The following is a 21088-nucleotide window of genomic DNA, read 5'->3' as shown; positions in this document are numbered from 1 at the left end:
TTTCTAAGCTCAAAATACTGTATTTACAAACCCGATTATAGTGTTCTTAATCTGTAGATACTGTAAGAAGAGATTTGGGCTTAGGGGTTTTTGTTTGTTTTCTTAAGTCATTTATGTGAGAACTGTATTATATTTAGCCATGGATTTAGATGTAAACATTGCAAGCATTGTTACATTAACATTGTTAGAAAGAAATTGCTGACTTCATCAGTATAGAGTCAAGTATGAGAAGTATTGTGATAAAGGTATCCTACAAAGTCTTGAGTGGTGTACAGAGAAGAAAGCGTCTCATTTAATTTGTGAGAATTGGAGTGGGCTTCACAAGGTATTTGAGAACCTTTGAAAATAAGCAAGATATCACCAAACAGAGAAGGGAAGTTATTCCTATGAAAGAGCAATTTGGGGAAATTCACTGAAGCATGTTAAAACAAGGAGTTTGAGGAAACGGAATTCTTTATAGTGTAGCTAGAGTGCAGGATTCATGGAGAAAAGGTTAAGAAGTGAAGTTAAAGCTGGAGATTGAGGTTTATATGTGAAGTGTTTAATAACATGCCAAGTGACTTGGCAATAGAAAGCTTCTGAAGGGTTTTAAGAGAGGAGTTGAGATGTATATTTTAGGAAGATAACACTGGTGATAGTATAGAGGCCACATTGGTGGAAGAAAGCAAAGGAAGAAAACTTAGTAAGGGAGGGTATCACAATAGCTAAGTACCAGGAGCTGATGTGGTGAACCAATGTCACAGTAATGAAAATGTATAGAAGAGGAGATGGATTTTTAAAAAAGTATTCAGAATTGACATAAAATTCATAATCCATTGCATGTGGAAAGTGAGGAAGAAGTTGGAGTTAAAAAAAAAAAAAAAAACCTCTTCAGGATCTTTAGCTTGAGTACTGAAAGGATGTTGCTGTCATTGTCTTGGGTATGCATTGCAGGAGGAGTGGGTTTGGTGGTTTCTAAACATGTTTATGTTTTAGACTCGCAACTTTTAGGGATCTGTGTTAAGGACATCTTGGTGGGAAGGCCAGGTAGGCAGTTTGATTTACAAGTCTGGAGCTCAGGAGATAGAGTTAAGATATAGATTTCAGAAGTCATAGGTATAAATAAAATTATTTAGGGAAATTGTGTAAAACAGGAAAGGAAGGGGCTGGACCAAAGAGAAGGAAGGCATCAGTCACCAGGGAGTGAGCTTCAGGAGCTGCAAGTGGTGTCAGCACTGTTCAGAGAGCAGAGAAAGTAAGAGTTTGGAAGAAGCTTTTGGCTTTGATGTTACCAATGACCTTGTCAGGAAGAAGTTCATAGGTGCAGAACCTACATTAGAATAGATGGAGGGGTGAGATTGGAAAGCATATTTAAGACTGTTCATTCTTTAAGAAATTTGGAAGTAGAAGTAAGTAGAAAAATATAGAGATCAAATATTCAAGAGAGGGACTTCACAATGTTACAAAATATTTTTAGAAAATGGGAAGGCTTAATAGAAGATTTAAAGCATAGGTAAAGAGGTCAGCCTTGTCAACGGAACAAAACCACTCCTTCCTCTGAGAGAGAAGGAAGAAATAAGAATAAGAATACGAAGGAGAGTCAGAAAGCAGAGAAGTGAAGGGAGGCTGAATGCAGCCACATCTCCATTCCTAGTGAAGTAAGCTAAATCCGCTGCAGGGAGGAGACTGCAAACTGGAAGAGAGAGAAGGCCCACTGTAACTCTGTTGCTTTTTATTTGTTCTGGGATATGTAGAGTACCCAGTGTTTACTTGCCGTTCCAGTGATACTTAATACCAAGATGTTTCCTTGAATGGTAGGTGTTCAGTCTTTAACTTAACAGAAAGCTACTCAGATAATTGTCGTATATACTTTTAAATCAGCGGATTAGGGTTATCTTCAGTCACTATTAGCAATAAGTCACTACCACACAAACTGGTCTGCTGTTTAACTAGTAAGTATATTATGTACTAGGAAACAAATTATGGTGGTTTTTTAATTTTGTGGTTTTGTATTCACAGGGACAGGTTGTAGAAAACCTAAAAGCACAGGCCCTTTGTTCCTGGACTGCAAAGAAAGATAACCACTTGAATTTCTCAAAACATGATATTATTACTGTCTTGGAGCAGCAAGAAAATTGGTGGTTTGGGGAGGTGCATGGAGGAAGAGGATGGTTTCCAAAATCTTACGTCAAAATCATCCCTGGGAGTGAAGTCAAGAGGGAAGAGTAAGCATTTTTGTGTGTTTACATGAGGTGTGAATGTTGGTGTTTTCACTAATGAGTCAGCCATAGTCTGTCCGGCTGTACAATAAAATAAAAAGTCTATGCTTGAGTTTGAATATCAGGTTGTTCCTAGAGTGAAAAAAGGCGTAATTCATTTATTTATACCAGTTTTAGAGTATCTTTTATTCTAGTTATTTTAGATTCCTAAAGTTTCCAAAGTGCTTAAAATTTTAGATCTGTTACTTTTTTGTACCACCAGGTCAGTTAGCATAGTTTCTTTTCATTTCTTTTGGGGCATTTCTCCCTTGTTTACTGTAAATTGTCAATATTTAAATAAATCTTTACTGAGGGCCTCCCCTTTGCCAAAGTGGGGCATTTTATCTCTGACCCTCCAGAGTTCCTTGAAGATCTCTTCTTTTATTGCTCACAACACACTGTGTTGTAGTAATTTACTTTCTTGCCCATACATATCATAAGCTCCAAGAGGATGAGGTCCACCTCTTTTTTTTTTTTCAATTTGTTTTTCAGTTTTTCCATGACTAGTGTAATGTTAATGCTTAATATCTGCTCAGTCATATCAACTCCAATGACTAAGGAGAGGAGCAAATGAATGAACAAATGAATTTTCAAATGAACAAAAAGCAAAAACCATCTAGATAAGGTCTCTGGCCTTTATTTCCCACTCTGTAGGGGAGTCAGGTCATCAAACATCTTTAAGTAAATAAGTACTCTAATATAGCTATGGTTAACTGTCTCTCGTGTTTTATGTGGAAGTTGATCTAAATAGAAAAACAATCTGATTTAATGAAAAGGGGCTGGTCTTTGGGAATCAAAAGTCTTGCATTCTGATTCTGCTATTTTTGCCAGGCTGTATGGAATAACCTGCTTGCTCTTCAGTTTTCTAATTGATTGAATGAAAAGAATACACTAAATGATCTTAAAAACTCTTTCAGCGCTGAGATTCTCTGTAACAATTTTTAGTTCAAATGCAGAAATTTACTTTTCTGACTTTGAAGTATATGATGAGAACAGTAACCAGAATTACATGTGTATGGTGGCACTGTGCTAGGTCCTTTACAGGAATTGCCTTATTTAAATTTCATAACATTTTACAGAGAAAACTTATGCACAAAGACTTACGTTTAAGTGCTTTTTAAGGGGCATTTTTTTCTAAGTGTTCATTCAATTACTGATCTTTTCTAACAGATAAGACATGTAACTTGAAAACCTATGGTAAAGGAGAATTCAACACTAAACAAGGCAGCCCATTCAGTTGTTGCCATAAGTGGTAATAAGGTCCTACTCTCTTTCCTTGAACCCTGCCTCAACTGTGATTTTCTCACAGACCCTGGGGAGGGAGCCCTGGTGCATCCTACACATATCTAGTTTTTAGGCTCCACAGTCTTCCAGATTTTTAAAAACAGTTTCCTGGGTTAAATTGGAAATTAAAGCTATTCCTGTCCTGAAATATAAAAATAAAGTTCTGTTACTTTTTTATTGTCCAGTGTTGCTTAGTGATATATTTATGTATCTTTTTAAATGTAATGTACTCTAAACGAATAGTGAAATTTATGTATTGCCCTTGTTTTTCCCTAAACTAAGCTACATCCCTCCCGTATGTGCTTTACTAAATAACTGCCCATTTACCAATGCACTGTCTTTTAAGGTCCTTTAAAAAGGCAAAATATCGCACATTTGAAAAACTTTATAAATCATGTTGAAATTATTTTAATAGATTAAAAAATTCAGAAATTTGTGATTAGGTAGTTCTTAATCCACTAGGATTTTGTGTTTGATAATATTTCTAGCCTTGGCTACTGAGACAGTTAATATAATTTTAGAAAGCCCTAAAAGAATGCATTGCTAACTCCTGCAGTATTCATTAAATACCTTTGTTTTTTGCTTGTTGATGTCTTGTTTTGTCGTTTTTTTAATCTGTTGATGTGTTTATTCGGCAGATCAGAAGCTTTGTATGCAGTTGTAAACAAGAAACCTACCTCTGCAGCCTATACAGTTGGAGAAGGTAAGCTTTTGACAGTTTGTAAATTAGCTGGGAGTCAAATTAGCTACTAACTGATTATGTGACTTCCCACACTTGTTTTTCTTTGCTCTGCCTCTGTGCCTTCAGTGTTAAAGTGAAATTAGCAAAACCTGCCTCTTTCTTACTTCACATGAATATTGAGGATATAGAAGAAAATAAGTCTGAAAATACTTGGCACTTTTAGAAAATCTCTACTACAAAAATTCACCATGAACTGCCTTAATAAATAAGACCATAAATAGAAAGTATTGCAGTGAGATAGCAGGAAGGTTTTTGTTTTCCTATTAATATATATCCAGGTTATAGATGTTTAGGACGTAAGGGAATTTTAGTATAGTTAGCTATTTACAATTGCATTTTAATTACAGTGTACCATACAAATCATTAAGTAGGATTTGAAATCAGGATACACTTTATCATAAATATTACAAGGAAAAGTGGAGGTATTGATATCTGTTTGTAGTTTTAGGGTTATTCTCTGTGATGTGGTGGTGGTGATGGTGATGATGATGATGATGATGATGATGATGATACAATAGGGAAAAAATCCCCCAAAAAAGCTTTATGGTAAATCAGTCTTTTTCTAAGAAAATACTAAATAATTGTTCCATTTCTTTTTTCTATCTTAACATCTCTTTATATTAAGTTTCCTTAAGTAATAAGATCTTCTACAGTGAATTTACTCAAGATCTTGGAGATTAACATAACTTTTTTTTAACTTCTGTAATCTTACAACCAAAATTAGTTTCTTTTTACTTTGTTTTCTACAGAATATATTGCACTTTATCCATATTCAAGTGTAGAACCTGGAGATTTGACATTTTCTGAAGGTGAAGAAATATTGGTGACTCAGAAAGATGGAGAATGGTGGACAGGAAGTATTGGAGATAGAACTGGAATTTTTCCATCAAATTATGTCAAACCAAAAGATCAAGAGGTAGAGTTACTTTGGTATAGAAACAGAATCATTTCATTCTTGTTCATCAAGATTCATGAATATGGTTTTGGTCAGGCTGCTTCAGTTACAAGGAAACCACTTAAGGTAGCTCCAGTAAAATAGAATTTATTATAGAAATGGATCCTGTTAGATAAAGGAGACAGAATTTCATGAAATTTTAAGAATAAGGGCCATAGGTAGGGCTGGGCCTCATGATAACTGAAGTTAGGGAAGGGTTCCACATTCAGGGAGGTTTACAAGGAACCCCCTTGAAGGAGTTTGTAAATCTTGATTTTAAGGCTCTGGCATTATTGTGACTCAGCCTACATTCTGTGTACCTTCTTCTTTTCATTCCACCAGTAATACGGTGTAGTGAAGCAGTTCCCAAACATATTGCCTTCAGGAAACTTTTATATTCTTAAAATTATGGGGGACTCCAAAGAGTTTTTTTTTTTTTTTTAATATGTACACTATATTTAGTGAAATTTTCCATATTAGAAATTAAAAATTTAAATTTAAAAAAACACTTATAATTTATTTAAAAGCAAATTTAAACCTATTGCATGGTAACATAAATAATTTACTTTTATGAAAACAACTGTATTTTCCCTTAAAAAAAAAAAAGTGAAATGAATGGCATTGTTTTATAATTTTGAATACCTCTTTAATATCTGGCTTAATTAAGATAGCTGGATTCGCCTCTCTGTTTCTATATTTAGTCTGTGGTGATACAGTCTTTTGATTGAAATATATGAAGAAAATTCAGCCTCACACAGAGATTGGGAAGAAGCAGAAGTATATTTATTGATTTATTATTTTCAGATATTTGTGGATATTTTTCTTTGATATTACCATACCAAAACTTGACCAGTATTAAGTTGTTATAAATTAATTGCAACATGGAATCAAAGCCATATCACTGGACTTTTCTTATTATTACATGAAAATTCACCAGTCTGTTCTGCGCATTGACAGGGTTATTTACCTGTGCATGGTGTAGTAACATTATTCATTAGTCATTTGGAAAATAGTAAATCACTGAGTTACGCGAATATTCCCTATATTAACACATTCGTCATATAATATTTTAAAAATTATAATATCACCACTGATCTTATAGAAAAATCCTTAAGTACTTTGAAACTGTCAATCTCATGGTGGTAAATAAAAATTTTCCTTGAAAGCTTGAATTTTATCATTGGCAAAAATCCTATCACCTGCTTTCCTTGGAGTAATAGGCTTACTTTATTCATCTTTGAGACAGTGTCTACTAACTAAATCCCAAGTCTGAATAATTTGTCATTCACTTGTTTTTTCAAGTAAGAATGTTGATTCATGAAAAACCTAGCTTAGTTCACAATTTAATCACACAAGTTCTTTTGTTGAGACAACCGTTGTACTTCAGTGTACAGCAGAAATGGTTTAGGCACACTTCATTTAGTCACAGAACCTTTGAGGTACTTGAGGATTAAGATTTAATAAATTTTTTTACTACTAGATCAAGGATATTCTTAAGTGAGACTGGCTTTGTCTTCCTGTGAACACATGGGTACTATGACTACTAGTGTAATTTGGCACCACTGCCATGATTTGCACTAAGGCATCAGCAATTTTACTGGAGGTTGTAAATGTCAATACAGTGAAAGAGGCAAATAATGTCTTAATACATTATGAAAATCATTTATGTCCTAGACCCCTATAAAGGGGTTCAAAGTGTACCCTCACTCTGGGGTCCCAAATCACATGTTGAGGATCATTGAGACTAGCTGGATTGACTTCTGGCTCTACCACTTAGAGGCTAGGTGACCTTAGACAAATTACTTCACCTTTCTTTGCCTCATTTTCCTTCTGTGCAAAATGGAGATAATTATAATTATGTAATAGTGTTACTGTGAAAATTCTCTAAGTGAATATCGGTATCATTCTTAGAACAGTACCTATTACATAGTAAGTACTCAAAGACAAAGAGAGTACTCAAAAAAAAATAAGTATTCTTGACTGCCACCAACTCTCCTTCAGTACTTTTACTACAAATGTGTTCACTAACAGAAAAAAATTTAACCCCTTTTCTTTGTTCATATTCCTAAAAAGAGGAAACTTGGTTGGTCCAGCGTATCCTGTAAAGTCAAATAGGTCATAGTTGCTAGTGTATGGATTTTTGTTCTTAGGTTCAGGGGGAACATAGCAAAAAAAGTAAAAACATTGCCTCCTGTGCCGCAGGAGCAAAACTCGCCTATGTCTTAACATCTCCAAGTCACACAGGTTGTTTGCTAACCCCATTGATACACTGCTGTATTTGGCCTAGATCATCACATTTAATATTTAGGGAAAATGCAGAAAATGAGCTATTCCTGTTGAGTCAGTGGATACCACCATCAGCCACTTACATATATTATATTCTGTTAGACTAGACCTCTTCATAAGTGTTGGATTCTTAACTAAATTTGGATAATATACGATTGATTGTCATTTTGCTCTTCATTTAAGGAAACAAGAATCTTGGGAATTAGAAATCTCTAATTCTTAATAACTTTTGTACTTTTATATTTGGATTGTTGGAAAATGATTTTAAAAAGTATATCTTTTCCTTACAGAATTTTGGGAGTACTAACAAATCTGGAACATCAAACAAGAAACCTGGTATGTAAAATAATGAATTGGAAATATTACTAAAGCGTTTAATAGTTTTGAATTCATGATTTCTTGTTTTTCTTCTTTTCAGAGATTGCTCAAGTAACTTCAGCATATGTGGCTTCTGGTTCTGAACAACTTAGCCTTGCACCAGGGCAGTTAATATTAATTCTAAAGAAAAATACAAGTGGGTGGTGGCAAGGGGAGTTACAGGTAATAATCTTTAAACAATATTTATTAAATTTATTATAAAACTAATGCATGCCCATTAGCACTCAGAGGTAACAGTATTAACGTTTTAGTGTATGTTTCTGTCTAGTCTTTTCCCTATTCATCTTAGCACAGTTGAATTAATATTGTAAATAACAATATGCAGAATAATTTCCTCTGAAGATATAATTGTTTTCCAGTAATATCCACTTTAATCAACTACGCGTCACTTGAAGGAAAGCATAGCATCATCTTTGCCTGGAATAACCCCAGCCTTGCAGTATAGCCTTCAGGAGAAAAAAACATGATCCAGGCTGTGTACTGAGAAAATCCTCCCCATCGGACTGTCCCCCCATGGTCTTATGTTTGTGAAACATCAATGCAGGGAAAGGAAATGCAGGCATAAATGAGCATGTTTTTTGTTTTTTGTTTTTCCTAAAATGTTAACAGAGATATTTATTTCATATGTTTTGATACAGGAAGTTCTTTTCTCTCCACTAAAATATCTTTACTAATTAAAACTAAAGAGCATTTTAGGATTAAAAGATGATGAGAAGGACAATAGCTGTATTTTTATGGAAGATTAATATATGATTTTAATAAGGAGGTTAAACATAGCTTCATTCTTGCAAATTGGTCTTAACAATTCCTAAAGAACAGTAGATATTCAAAATTCAATGTCTTCTTGAATAATTCCCTAAAATTCCACCTTCTGATTTGCTTTGGAGATTAACCCACCCAAGTGGAAAACATAGCTCTGCACAAATTTTATATCTGATCTCCTGATTAATTGATTAATTATTAACAAAGCCCCAAGAGGTGTTTACTATGGGCTATACCATTTTAATTGTTGACTTTAACATAGAACTCTAGAAAAGTTTTTATTTTATAAATATTATTTACATGAAATATGCAGAGAAACTTGAGTCTGAAAGGCCTCCAAAAAGACTTCTACAAATAGCATTTTCAGCAGCACTCTGAGAATTTCAGTTGTTTAATGCTGACCCAGAAGGCCAGTGCAAAATTGAGTAAGACCACTCTTACTTCTGACACTGATTTTAAGTTTAGAAATCCCCAGGACCACTCTCAAAATCAGTAATTTGCTAGAAGGACTCACAGGACACATTGAAAGCTACAGTAGTCCCCCCTTATCTGAGGGAGATATGTTCTTAGACCCCCAGTGGATGCCTGAAACTGCAGATGGTAATGAACCCTACAGATACTATGGTTTTTTTCTATACATATATACCCATGATAGCGTTTAATTTATAAATTAGGCATAGTAAGAAATTAACAACAATAACTGATAGTAAAATAGACGTTATAACATACTATAATAAAAGTTATGTGAATATAGCCTCTCTCAAAATCTTACTGTACTGTACTCACCTTTTCACTTAAAGGAAGCACTTTATAGCTTTTATTTGGCATATCCAAATCGCCAGCATCACCACTGTTGTGCTCTGGGGCCGTTATGAAGTAAATAAGGATTACTTGAACACAAACACTGCAATACCTTGATAGTCGATACGATAATGTAAGTAGCTACTAAAGTGACTTACAGGCAGGTAGTACATACAGCGTGGATACACTGAACAAAAGGGTGATGCATGCCCCTGTAGGACAGGGCGGAATGGTGTGCAATTAATCGTGCTACTCAGAACAGCGAGCAACTCAAAACTTACGAATTGTTTATTTCTGGAATTTTTTATTCAATATCTTTGAATTGCAGTTGACTGTGGGTAACTGAAACTGTGGAAAGCAAAACTGTGGATTAAAGGGGACTACTACATTATACCCATGGTTACAGTTTATTACAACAAAAGGTTTTAGATTAAAATTAGCCAAGGATGTATGGGGCAGATCAGGAGGGTTGCAGACACAGAGCTTCCAATTGCCCTCTCCCAGTGTAGTCATAGACAACATTAACTCTGCCTCATAGTAGCACCCACAGAGTATTGCCAAGAAAAGAAGTTCACTTGAACCATTGTGTCCAGAGTTTTTATTGGGGCTCTATCACATAGACATGGTTGGCTGCTTCGATAGCTGAATTGGTCTCCAGTCTCTCCAGAGGTTGAGTTTATACTACATGACCCGGTGTACCTACCATAAATCACATTGTTAGACTGTCTGGCATGGTCAAGGCCCCCAGGTAAACTAAGGTACTCATCGGTCAGGACATTGCAGAGGTCAAGAGATTACCTCCTAGGAGCTGAAGGCAAAAGCCAGATCATTTTTTGGGCAAGGTAAAATTCTTTACTATGCAGGCAGGGTTTTTCTCACTTTTAGTTTATGTCTCAATAATTGGTTTAATCTCATCTTTCATATTCTTTTTGCTAATTTTACAGGCCAGAGGAAAAAAGCGGCAGAAAGGATGGTTTCCTGCCAGCCATGTTAAACTTTTGGGTCCAAGTAGTGAAAGAACTACACCTGCCTTTCATCCTGGTATGAAATGGGTTAACTTGAATTTCATCTTAGAAAAATTTTGTTAAAGCTCACCAACTTCTTAGATTAGCTAACTCTGAAAAATATTTTAAAAATTGTTCTTTTCTTACCTCTACCTAAAAGTATGTTACAATGAGAATTTTTTTCTAAGAAATTCTGTAGAAGCAGCCAACTGTTCAGTGGTACTTAACCACTTCACTCCTTAGAATTTTTCCAAGTGGAATTACTATACAATCATACTTAAAGTGAAAGCATTTCATTGGATTTTTAACTGTAGTTTGGAAATTCTTGTTTTTGTAAAATGGAATGGGGGAAGAGGGAGAGAGCAACTGAAAGGAAATTTTAGGCTAATTTTAACATTTAATATTAGAGTAATATAGTCCTTAGGGGCATTTTAACATGTGATCCTGGTAGGAATAATCAATGTGTTAAACTCAATATTCTTTTGTTCTTTTTTCTGCTAGTGTGTCAGGTGATTGCTATGTATGACTATGTAGCGAATAATGAGGATGAGCTAAATTTCTCCAAAGGACAATTTATCAACGTTTTGAACAAAGATGATCCAGACTGGTGGCAAGGAGAAATCAATGGGGTGACTGGTCTCTTCCCTTCAAACTACGTTAAGATGACAACAGATTCGGATCCAAGTCAACAGTGTGAGTAATAGCAAAACTATTTACCTCTCAACTAGTGCAAGAGCTTTAATATGCAGCGCTGCATTTATTACTGTTCTGGATCAGATATTAAACTTAGCACTCTTAGCAACTGTGTATTAATGTTTAAAGTAGAAAAATGCAAAGAGAAACTTCACAAGGTCAAATGTTAATACTGCTTTATTTTAAATGCTTTTTTACTAGCTTCAGACTTTACTATTAGACTTTATCTGAAAATTTTATAATTTTATGGGTTCTTTGGTATAAAAGCAGTCTGTACTGTAACTTCCTTTACCATCATCCCTTTTGAGCATTCAGTGATCTTTTTCAGCTTCATAAAGTGTAGCTAGTAATTGCCCTATTTACCTATTAAAATTTACCCTTTTAGTGTGTAGGTGCTATTACTTTTGCCACCTTCCCATTTATTTCCCACATATTTACACATTATCCAGGTTAAAAGAAAATTTAAAGCCTATTTAAATTGTTTGCAAAACTCTTATTAGGTGATTTTTAGATAAATACCTGATGCCACAAGATATGTAAATCAATGTCTATTTCACTGTTTTTAGATTAAGAATCCAGATCTCAAAGTGTGATATTTGGTATTACATAAAATTTCCTCAAGCCTTTCTTATATTTGACAATAAACATACATTAATAATAAATTAAAGAATAAATAGTACTTGGAAATAGTTTTTTCCTTTATAAAATGGATGTCACTTTACCCTTTTGATTTTAACAAAATATTTCATGATTTACATTTTGATCATTCTCTTAAAATTACCTAAAAGATTTAGCCTTTCATTTTAATTTAGTTTCTGAGAACATATAAATGGTTACTCAGTCAAAGCTGAGATGTGATTCAATGCAACTATTAGTTTATTTTATACTATAATTTTGCAGTATTTGTGTGTTATTTTCACTTTGGTGCTTCATCCTTAGAGAAGACTTTCCTTTCAATAAAGCAACTGAATTTCTCATTTTGGTGGTGGGAGGAGTCCAGTTTTTATGGTTTGAACATTCCTAAAAATATCTCAGGGTTTTCGGAGAAGGGATAAAGAAAATTTTATAACAACTTGGGTTACCTAAAAGAATGACCATCTTAAGCTCTGCTAGATAGCTTGGCAATTTTTAGTGCTCACCAGTTTATTTTATTAATTAGAAATGCCTACAGTGCCTTTCTTGGACCTGAGAAAGGAAGATACTTTTCAGACCTACTGGGTCTGGAAGATTTTTGGCTTTGGCTCGTGATTCCTGGAGGCATTCCAGGATGTCAGTACATTTGGCTTTTGTATTGTCTATGATGTAAAGTGATGGTTTTCCAGGTGTGGTTTTTTTCGTTATCTTGTTTTCCAGTGGTGGAACACTTTTTTCCAGTTAAGTCTTCTATAATAAGGAATGTAAATAACAAATAAAAACTGTTTTAAAGCAAAAACAGTCAGGCATGTATGAGTCAGTAAAAACCAGCTAAATTTTAGATTACCATTTGTTTCTTTGGCCCTCGTAGGTATTATTTTCATGTTATTATGTGATTAGGATATAGTCATGCACTGATAACATGTTTCAGTCAACAACTGACCACATGTATAATAACAGTGGTGTACCACGCTGCTTAGATGTGTGTAGTAGACTATGCCATCTAGGTTAGTGTAAGTACACTCTATGATGTTGACACAGCAACAAAATTGCCTAATGATGCTTTTCTCAGAATGTATCCCCATTGTTAAGTAGTGTAAGACTGTAATTTTTAAAGGTTGAGAATAGTAATAATTCAAATTTGTTTAGTTGATGTTGCATGTAATTAGTCAGATTTTTTCTCACCCACTTAATTTGCTTTATGTTCATTTTATTCCTCATTTTTCTTTTTATAGGACCCAATGTTGTCTTCCAGTGTGAAAGCACCCCAGAGACCCACTATCCAAGTTTGACTGTAGCGTGGAGGCAGGGCAGGCAGCCCTGATCAAATATCTCCTACACAATTCATTAACTTCGTTTGAATGTTAGAGCCACTTGTGATTATTTCTTTGTGTTTCTAATTTACAGTTAAAATTTATTTGTAACAAGTTAAAGGATAGTGGGTCTTTGTGTGGCTTTCCCTGCTGTTCACTCTGGCATCGTTTAGCATTTTTCTTTTTTTTTAATTTGGTAATTGTAGGTCATTAGCATGCACATTGAGTTTGCCCGTACATGGTGGGAATTCAAACACACAAAGACCCACTATTTGCACAAACTATTCTTGCTGGTTTGGAATGGGCTGCCATGCTTTATAATGTAATCGCAACATGTATATTCATTATAGAATTCAGATAAAATTTGCTTATGTTTTGCTATTATGTTTGATCTAATCCTAATCACAGTGAGCTCTTAATTGGTTCAATATGTGATTTGTCCCAAATATGCACTATTTACTCTGTTATTTTCTAACATGCCACTATTCAGTATTTAAATTTGCTAAAGGCCAAGACCTGGAAGTAACTTTTTCTCTATTTTCTGTGTATTTCGGGGCGGGAGCAATAACACTTTGGAGGAGCTTTTCTTATCTCATAAAAGAGGAAAGTGACCTGCCCCATCACTGTGTGTGGAATGGGAAGTTTCATCTGTTTCAGCTGCCCAGGAGTGAGCAATTGTACTATGGCAGTTCCCTTGGGATCTTTTTGTACTCTGGGCTAATGAAGATACTGCATCATGTCTTGCAGCAATTAGTTGTTACTTCTTCATTGATAACTCAAAAATGTGTTATTTTTGAGGAATGAAAGGCGCCTGTCATTGTCCGTGAGATATGAAACCATCCCTAGCTTAGAGGATTTATATCTATAATACATTTTAAAGTCAAAATATATGTTATCTATTTGAATTAAGTGGCCACATGATGTCCCAGATCACAAAAGGACACTGGTTGACGTTCTTTTTAATGTATTTAGTAAAAGGCGTAAGGAGCCCTTGAAGAGTTTAAATGCCCCTGAAGCAGGCATGCAGGCTCTGTCTAGTCAGGAATGAATTCGAGTGCGAGCTGGCATTCCTCTGTGTCCATGGAGCTGCCTTGAGGCTGGAAGACTGACTTTGCCTTCTGGGATTCTCTGACTAGTCTCTGTTCTTCAACCTCATTGGCTACTTTGACATAGGATTTTATTTCTCTTTCTTGTATGGAAAACACTTTAAGGATAATAAACTTTATTATAAACTGATAAATTGGAGAGTACTTAGCTGAAACAAAAGGAATTTTAGTGGACAGTATTAAACCGTATTTGAAAATGAGAAGTTTATGCAATTTAAAATGTTTACAAACTGCAGTGCAATCTACTGTTTATGAATGTCCAAGTATTATCAGGAAAAGTGTACATACAATCAGAGTCTTATTTCCTCACAGAGTTCTTTAAGAAGAGTGAAATACGTTTTTATATCTCTGAGTTTGTTAGAGGCATATTTTGTGCAATATTTATGTTAATGTGCCTATACATTATGAATGAATGATTTCAGTCATAACTTTATGACACTTGAGAAGGAATCAACAGCTTAGTTAGAACTTCACAAAGTTCAAGTGTCTGTGTTCCAAAGTATTTCACGACATTTGGGATGTGTGGTGATTCGTACATATGCTCCCCAGGCTAGGGATTTGTAGTAATTAGACTGCCTCCATTTTTAGCATTTGACGTCATCATGATACTTTTATAAAATATGACTTTAATAGGAAAGCAATAATATCACTTTACAGGTGGAATAACAGATTTGCCTGCAGTCACTAAAGGAGATAGTGCAAAGATTGAGTCCTTGCGGATTCAACGTACCTTCCAAATAATACAGATCCCTTGGTCTTGCCTTTTGTGTTCTGAACCTTCTGCTTTCGCACCCTTCGGTTGGGTTCACATTAAGGACAGTTACTTTAAGTCCATTTTAAACCCTGAGGTTAGAAATCAAGACCACTGCTAATTAGCCATGTGATTTGATGTAACATTTTCTCTTTATAATTTTGCATTTGGACTTATCTAATACACTGATAAATTACTTCAAAGCTATTTATTTTTATAGCTCAAATCATTTCACTTTTACACAGATAAATATAGATTATTCAGAATGACATTCAGGTAGAGCTTAGCATCCATAATCAATTGGAAAATAATGTATTTTATCAGGTACCTGTGGACTAAATCACATAATGGCATATTTATGACGAATGTTGGTCCGGAAAACATATTTACTGTATTTACTGAAAATCCTCTCTTCGTGTAGGTATTTTGTCATATATTTGAGAGAAAGCTAAAGGAAATAGTATGGCATATAATAACAATCTTTCCTGAAAAGCGCATGCAGCCGTTTGCAGTACCTCGTATTCTGCCATGTGTTTGCTCTCTTCCTCCTCATTCCGTATCGGAGGCAGCTTGCACTTCACTGAGAAAGCAACATTAGAAGGAATGGTTAGCATGGAAATAGAATTTTAAAATGGAAACATAACCGAGTAAATCTAGACTCTATAGAAGGTCAAGTTTATTTAAAAATTATAATGTCTGATAATCATTTTTAAAGTATGTGATTAAATCAAATGGGTTTTCCTGCGATGAAAAAAAATCAGTTCTAAAACCAAAGCTGATTTTTTAGAAAATACGAAAATTTAAATCAACCCTACCCATTGTAGAGTTTCCTCTAAAACTTTTGAGTTGTTTTAAAGTAATAGAACTATTTTAAAAAGTAACCGATATTTTAGTGTTTTAAACCACAATGTGAATACTGATAGTTTAAAATAAAGTGAGGAAAGGAAAAGTAGAGAAAGAAATGTCAATTCTAGTCCAAAGCTTTATTTGCCAAATTTTCTTAGAATTAATTTTACCAAGTTACAAGTTCTTGTAAATAGAATCTGTAATGGAAATACCGAGATACTTTTGCCTAAAGTGGCATTGTTGGATGCTGCTGTGATGCTACTGTAATGTAATAAATTATTAAATTGTTGCAAAGTGCTGTTTTTTGCCTTAAATTTTTATTTTGTGTGTCTTGGAAACTATAGTATTAAAAGTATTGAGATTGTGCAAATGCTGGGCACGCTTGGCATGAGGTAATAATCTGTTGTCATTTTTACAAAATTGTAATATAACTATGCAAGTGCGGTTATTAAAAGAACACAAACTATATTACTTGTATTGCGTATTTCTTCGGAGGCATCCTTTAACACATTTTTAATTTTTTATATGTAGTTATGATTGAATTTCGTTAGAATTTCTTTTTCCTTAATGTAGTCTCTGTGTATGGGTCAGTGAATTGTTTTATATCAATGGGGACAAGAAATTTTTAAGTGGTCAACATTGAAGTGCTTTAAGATAATGACATGTATATCTCAAGAGCAAAAGAAATTTTGATTTGAAAGTAAAAGAAAATATGATCAAGGATAATAGTAGACTACAGTGTTACTTATAATTTTACTCCAACTCTTTTCTAAAAGGATTGGAAAGAACTTACAGGTTAATAGCCATTGCAAATGTAGTTAAGACATTTTTAGTACACAAAATAAAAGTCTATTTAAAAGAAACAGCAGTGACTACTTGGGGCACCAGAGATAAGCAGAGTATTACAGTTAAGTAACCAAATTGCTGGTTTCGCTTTGAAAAAATATGGATCAAAATCCAACCTATCCATCAATGTCTGGCATAAACAACCTCTTTCCAAAAAACCTTTACTCATCCCTGGAAAGTCAGCTAACATGTACTAAGTATTTGCATAAGGTCAAGCAGTGTACTAGGTGCTGGGAATATGAAAATGAGTGTCAGATGGTCCTAGCCTCAGGTAGTACCTAGCTCTGTGAGGAGATCAGGCATATAGGCAGATAATTATAAAACAGCATGCTAAGTGCAGTAATAGATATTTACTGGGCACCGAGAGAGTACTGAGAAGGAATACCTAAGTCAACCACGTAGGGGTGAATCAGAGAAGATCTCCTAGAAGAGGCAGCTGCTAGATCCCTAGGGTAATAAGCAGGACTAAGCGAGACCGAAGGGCGAGATGGTGGCGATGTGATGAATACAAGCAGCATGGGTGCAGGAGGAGAGGTGCGCTTACGAGCAGTTCGTTATCGCTAGAGGGAAGTTCAAAGCCAGGAGCAGTGAGAGCCGAGGGTTAGAGGCCAACCAGGAGCGAAATCAGATTCTCTACCTTGGCTGCTCATTAGAATCGCCTGTGCTGCTTGAGTCCTGATTTCAATGGCCTGGCATTTTGAAGTGTAAGGCTTGAATCAAGACACCTAGATTTAAGGATTTAGTAGCTCTAACTAAATTCTATAGTAAATCACTTCACCACCAAGCTTCAGATTCTCCATATATTTATACAGTAAGGGTCAAAGTTGTTTGGAGAATTGATCAAAGGTTGTAAATTGTCATACACGTTAGTAACAGTTGACGTTTATTAGAATTAAAAGTTCTTTGTTGCGTGAACATGAAGAAACTGCTGTTTTGTTACATCACTTCATAATATTCTGTATTCTGAATAGCATATTAATTTCCTCAGTGATATAACTGGCAGATATCAGCTTGAACGAACTGCTTTCTGAAGCCAAGTCTGCACTTCTGTCTATTCTGGAAGGTCTTTGCTATCTTCTAGGCTTATGACATTTTACTGTAGGTTCAAAAATAAAACCAATAAAATTTTTCTGTATCCACTTTGATTTATCAACAGAGTTGCTTTTAGAGTTCTAGAATACTACTAGTTTCTAACAGCCAAAGAATTTATTTTCCTGTGGTGGCAGCATGAGAATATAACATGAACTTCTTCCACTTTATGTTTCAATGAGCAACCTAATACCTGATGACAGTGAATTTGGCAGGCATCAAAAAAAGATACAAGAATCTAAAAAATTATTCAAGATTTAAAATTTCAATAGCAAAAATCACAAATATCTGTGGCTTCATGGTGAGAACATGATACTTGGTACAGAGTTTGCACTCAGTAAATATTTGCCAAGCAGATAAAAGGCTGTTCTTTTACAAAATAAGATATCCAGTAATTCTCTAGTGCCCTGATAAAACTTCAGTATTCAAATCAGCCTTCAAAAAATGCACACAGTTTAGTCATCTGGATTTACTGTTAAAATCTTGTCTTTTCACTGAGCTTAAACACAGGCCAGAAACCATTTATGTGATCACTCTGGCTGCTTAATCTGGGCACACAGAGAATAGCATTGTTAGGTGGCATTGCTCTCCTCAGCGTGGACAAGGACTTTTCTGAGACTTTATTACATAATCTGAACAAGCCCTCTTTGTATAGTCATCACAAATTGTCTTTTGTCCTCCACCTTTTGAAATCATCGCAGATCTCTCTCCTTTCTTAGCATCTCGTTTGCTGCTGCTGCTGCTTGCTTATACTGTAACTGAGAGCAGTTGTTCCCAACTGTCGTGGGATAAGTTTTCATAATCATTATTCATTTTTTATACTTCATCTGTCAGTCTCCACATCCTAACACAAGTGTTGGGGGGCTTGCGGCCTGGCCCACCACTGATTATCTTTTGGGAACTTTGACCTGAAAATAAACATGATCTCTCATTTTTACTTTCCCATTCTCCTTCTCTACCAGAAGGAACTTACCAGGAAGTTTTCATCATTCTCGCCGGCTGCCTATAATTAATACCAATGTACTATCACCCACAGCTCAGGATTTATCCTCATATCACATTCTATAATTACTTGTTAAAGACATTCTCCATGTCAGACACTGGGGATATAGAAGATTGTAAGACAAAAATTCCTGCCTTCTTGGAGCTATTGACTAGGGTAAGACAAAACGAATAAGTGCATAGTGTCTTAGAAAAATAAAACAGGTTAGGAAAAAGGGAGTACTGGGGAGAAAGGGTGGATCCAAAGGGATTTTGGTTTTAAACGGGCTCCTCAGCTAGTCTCCCTGAAATGATGATATGTGAGCAAAGACTTGAGGGATGTGAGGTATATCTGGAGGAAGCCAAGCGGATATCTGGAAGGTCATTCTGGGCAGAGAGATCAGCACATACAAGGGCCTCAAGCAGCAACATGCCTGAGATGCTTGAGAACCACATGGAGGTCAGTGCGGCTAGAACAGAAGGAAGAGCAAGAGAAGGAAGAAATGAGGACAGAAGGGGAACCGGGGAGATGGGAGAGATTGTTTAGGTTCTGATGGGCTGATCGTAAGAACTTTGGCTTTTGCTCGGAGTGAGAAGAACCCATTGAAGAAGGGTTTTAATCAAAGGAGTCACATGATCCGATGTTTTAACAGGGTAGTGCTGGCTTGCTAGATTAAAGTGGGCTGGGCGGTGGTCAGAAGCAAGGAGACCCGTTAGGCTAGTTCAGTAATCCAGACGAAAGATGGTGGCGGCCTGGGTCACAGTGATGGTGGTGGCCATGGTGAGAAGTGGTGAGGTTATGGGTATGTTCTGAAGATAGAGCCAACAGTTGGATCAAATGGGGGGTGTGAAAAGAAGTACAAAGATGTCTCCAAAGATCTCATCTTGAGCAACCGGAGAGACGGGATTGCCGTTAACTGAGGTGGAATGTAATGGAGGAGGAGCAGCTTGGGGGATGACGATTAGAATTTTGGTCTTGGACATTTTACCTTCACTCACCTTTTAAATACCCAAGTGGAGATACTGAATAGGCAGTGTTCAGAACATATGGTGAAGTTCAAAGATTTTAAAGCTGGGGTATAAATTTGAAAGTGTATAATAAGTATACAAATGATATATAAAGCCATGGGACTAGACAAGATCGCCAAGGATGTATGCAAAGAAGAGAAGGGTCCCAAGGACTGAGCCTTAGGTTTCAACATTAAGTCTGGAAGATGAGGAAGAACCAGAAAAGGAAACAAACAGAAGGACTGACCAGTGAGGTAGGAGAAGACGAGGCAACGTGGTGACCCAGACGCCCAATGAAGAAGGATTTTAAAGAGGAGGAGCGATCAACTGTCACGCACGCAGTGATAGGTCAAGTAAAATGGGGAACTTTTGCTAAGGGAGGAAGCTGCCTTTCGCTTTCAGGAAGCTCTCCTTCTTTAAAATATTTGAAAATGATTTTAACGTGTAATTTTCCATATATATTCAGTAATTATTTCTACATAATATAGATTCTTTAGTATTTATCGAAATTGCTTCTTGGGGTGTTTGAAAAATGTATATTGTTTTGTGTATGTGTTCAGTTTTCAGGCCTGTTAATAGTGTTCAAATCTTTCATATTCTTACCAGCATATCAGACCCATGATGTCCTAGATACTTAACTCAAACATGAGTAAATTTAGAGGAAAATACTGGATAAGTAATAGCAGAGGTGTAATGTGGATGCGGCGGGATGTAAATTGTTGAAATTTAGGAAACACCAGTGTAAGAGGTGGTGTAGCCTTAGACACCGTTCACGTGGCTCCTATCAGTCGGCTGGCAATGCTGACCCATGACACTGGGTCGCATCATGACACACAGCATCCTGCCGGGCGTCAGGCCATCACGCTTAGCCTTGCTACACACGACCTAGTCAGACAGACAGACGTCTCTATTCAGTCATTCCTACAGTTCTCCCTGGCAGAACAGAATAAAATAAAACCCACAAAAAGCTTGATGATTTTGAACATGACAGTGACACTATTTCTTCTCGGTAGCACCAAACCTGCCTTATTCAATTTTTGCTTTACTGTGGGAGTAACTTTTTTAAAGCTGCTGGCAACACGTGCAGAAAATAGAACAGCTTTCTTCATTAGGACTATCTGTAAGCCCGAATCTATATAAAATCTGTAAAAATTCAAAGGCAATCGGAAAGAGAAACCTCCTTTAAAAGCCTCTGTGGCTTTGTCCATTTGTCCCCAGTGCTAACCAAGCACTTCCTGTGCGGTATGTCTGCATCCGTCCAAACACGTACCCGTCCAGAAAGGCCCCTGCGTCAAGCCGCCCCCTTCTCCCCGCTGCCCTGCCCACTGCTCGCTGCCTCATATTGTAGCCTGCTTGGTACCTGCCAGCTTTTTCTTTCTGTCTGAGGAAGGCCT

At 35.9% G+C, this 21088-nt stretch overlaps 1 protein-coding gene across 5 annotated transcripts in view; it reads left to right on the top strand.

Annotated features, from left to right (window-relative positions):
- Window positions 1–21088, top strand: part of ITSN2 (intersectin 2) — a 109663-nt gene that overhangs the window by 72345 nt on the left and 16230 nt on the right. For 3 of the 5 annotated variants that reach the window (XR_004951830.1, XM_036223962.1, XM_016121702.2), the window contains 7 exons: window positions 1999–2204; window positions 4160–4224; window positions 5013–5179; window positions 7774–7819; window positions 7902–8023; window positions 10369–10465; window positions 10930–11121. Coding sequence is in view for 4 of the 5 variants with exons in the window: in XM_036223962.1 (XP_036079855.1) it covers window positions 1999–2204; window positions 4160–4224; window positions 5013–5179; window positions 7774–7819; window positions 7902–8023; window positions 10369–10465; window positions 10930–11121 (895 nt within the window). In the remaining variant the exon portion in view is untranslated. Of the gene's footprint in view, window positions 1–1998; window positions 2205–4159; window positions 4225–5012; window positions 5180–7773; window positions 7820–7901; window positions 8024–10368; window positions 10466–10929; window positions 11122–12989; window positions 16239–21088 lie in introns of those variants that run through there. The other 2 variants (XM_036223964.1, XM_036223963.1) reach the window with 1 other exon arrangement.

The sequence above is a fragment of the Rousettus aegyptiacus genome, unplaced genomic scaffold, assembly GCF_014176215.1.
Source record: "Rousettus aegyptiacus isolate mRouAeg1 unplaced genomic scaffold, mRouAeg1.p scaffold_m13_p_7, whole genome shotgun sequence".
NCBI classification, from domain to species: domain Eukaryota; kingdom Metazoa; phylum Chordata; class Mammalia; order Chiroptera; family Pteropodidae; genus Rousettus; species Rousettus aegyptiacus.
This window is presented reverse-complemented; position numbering and strand designations above follow the sequence as displayed.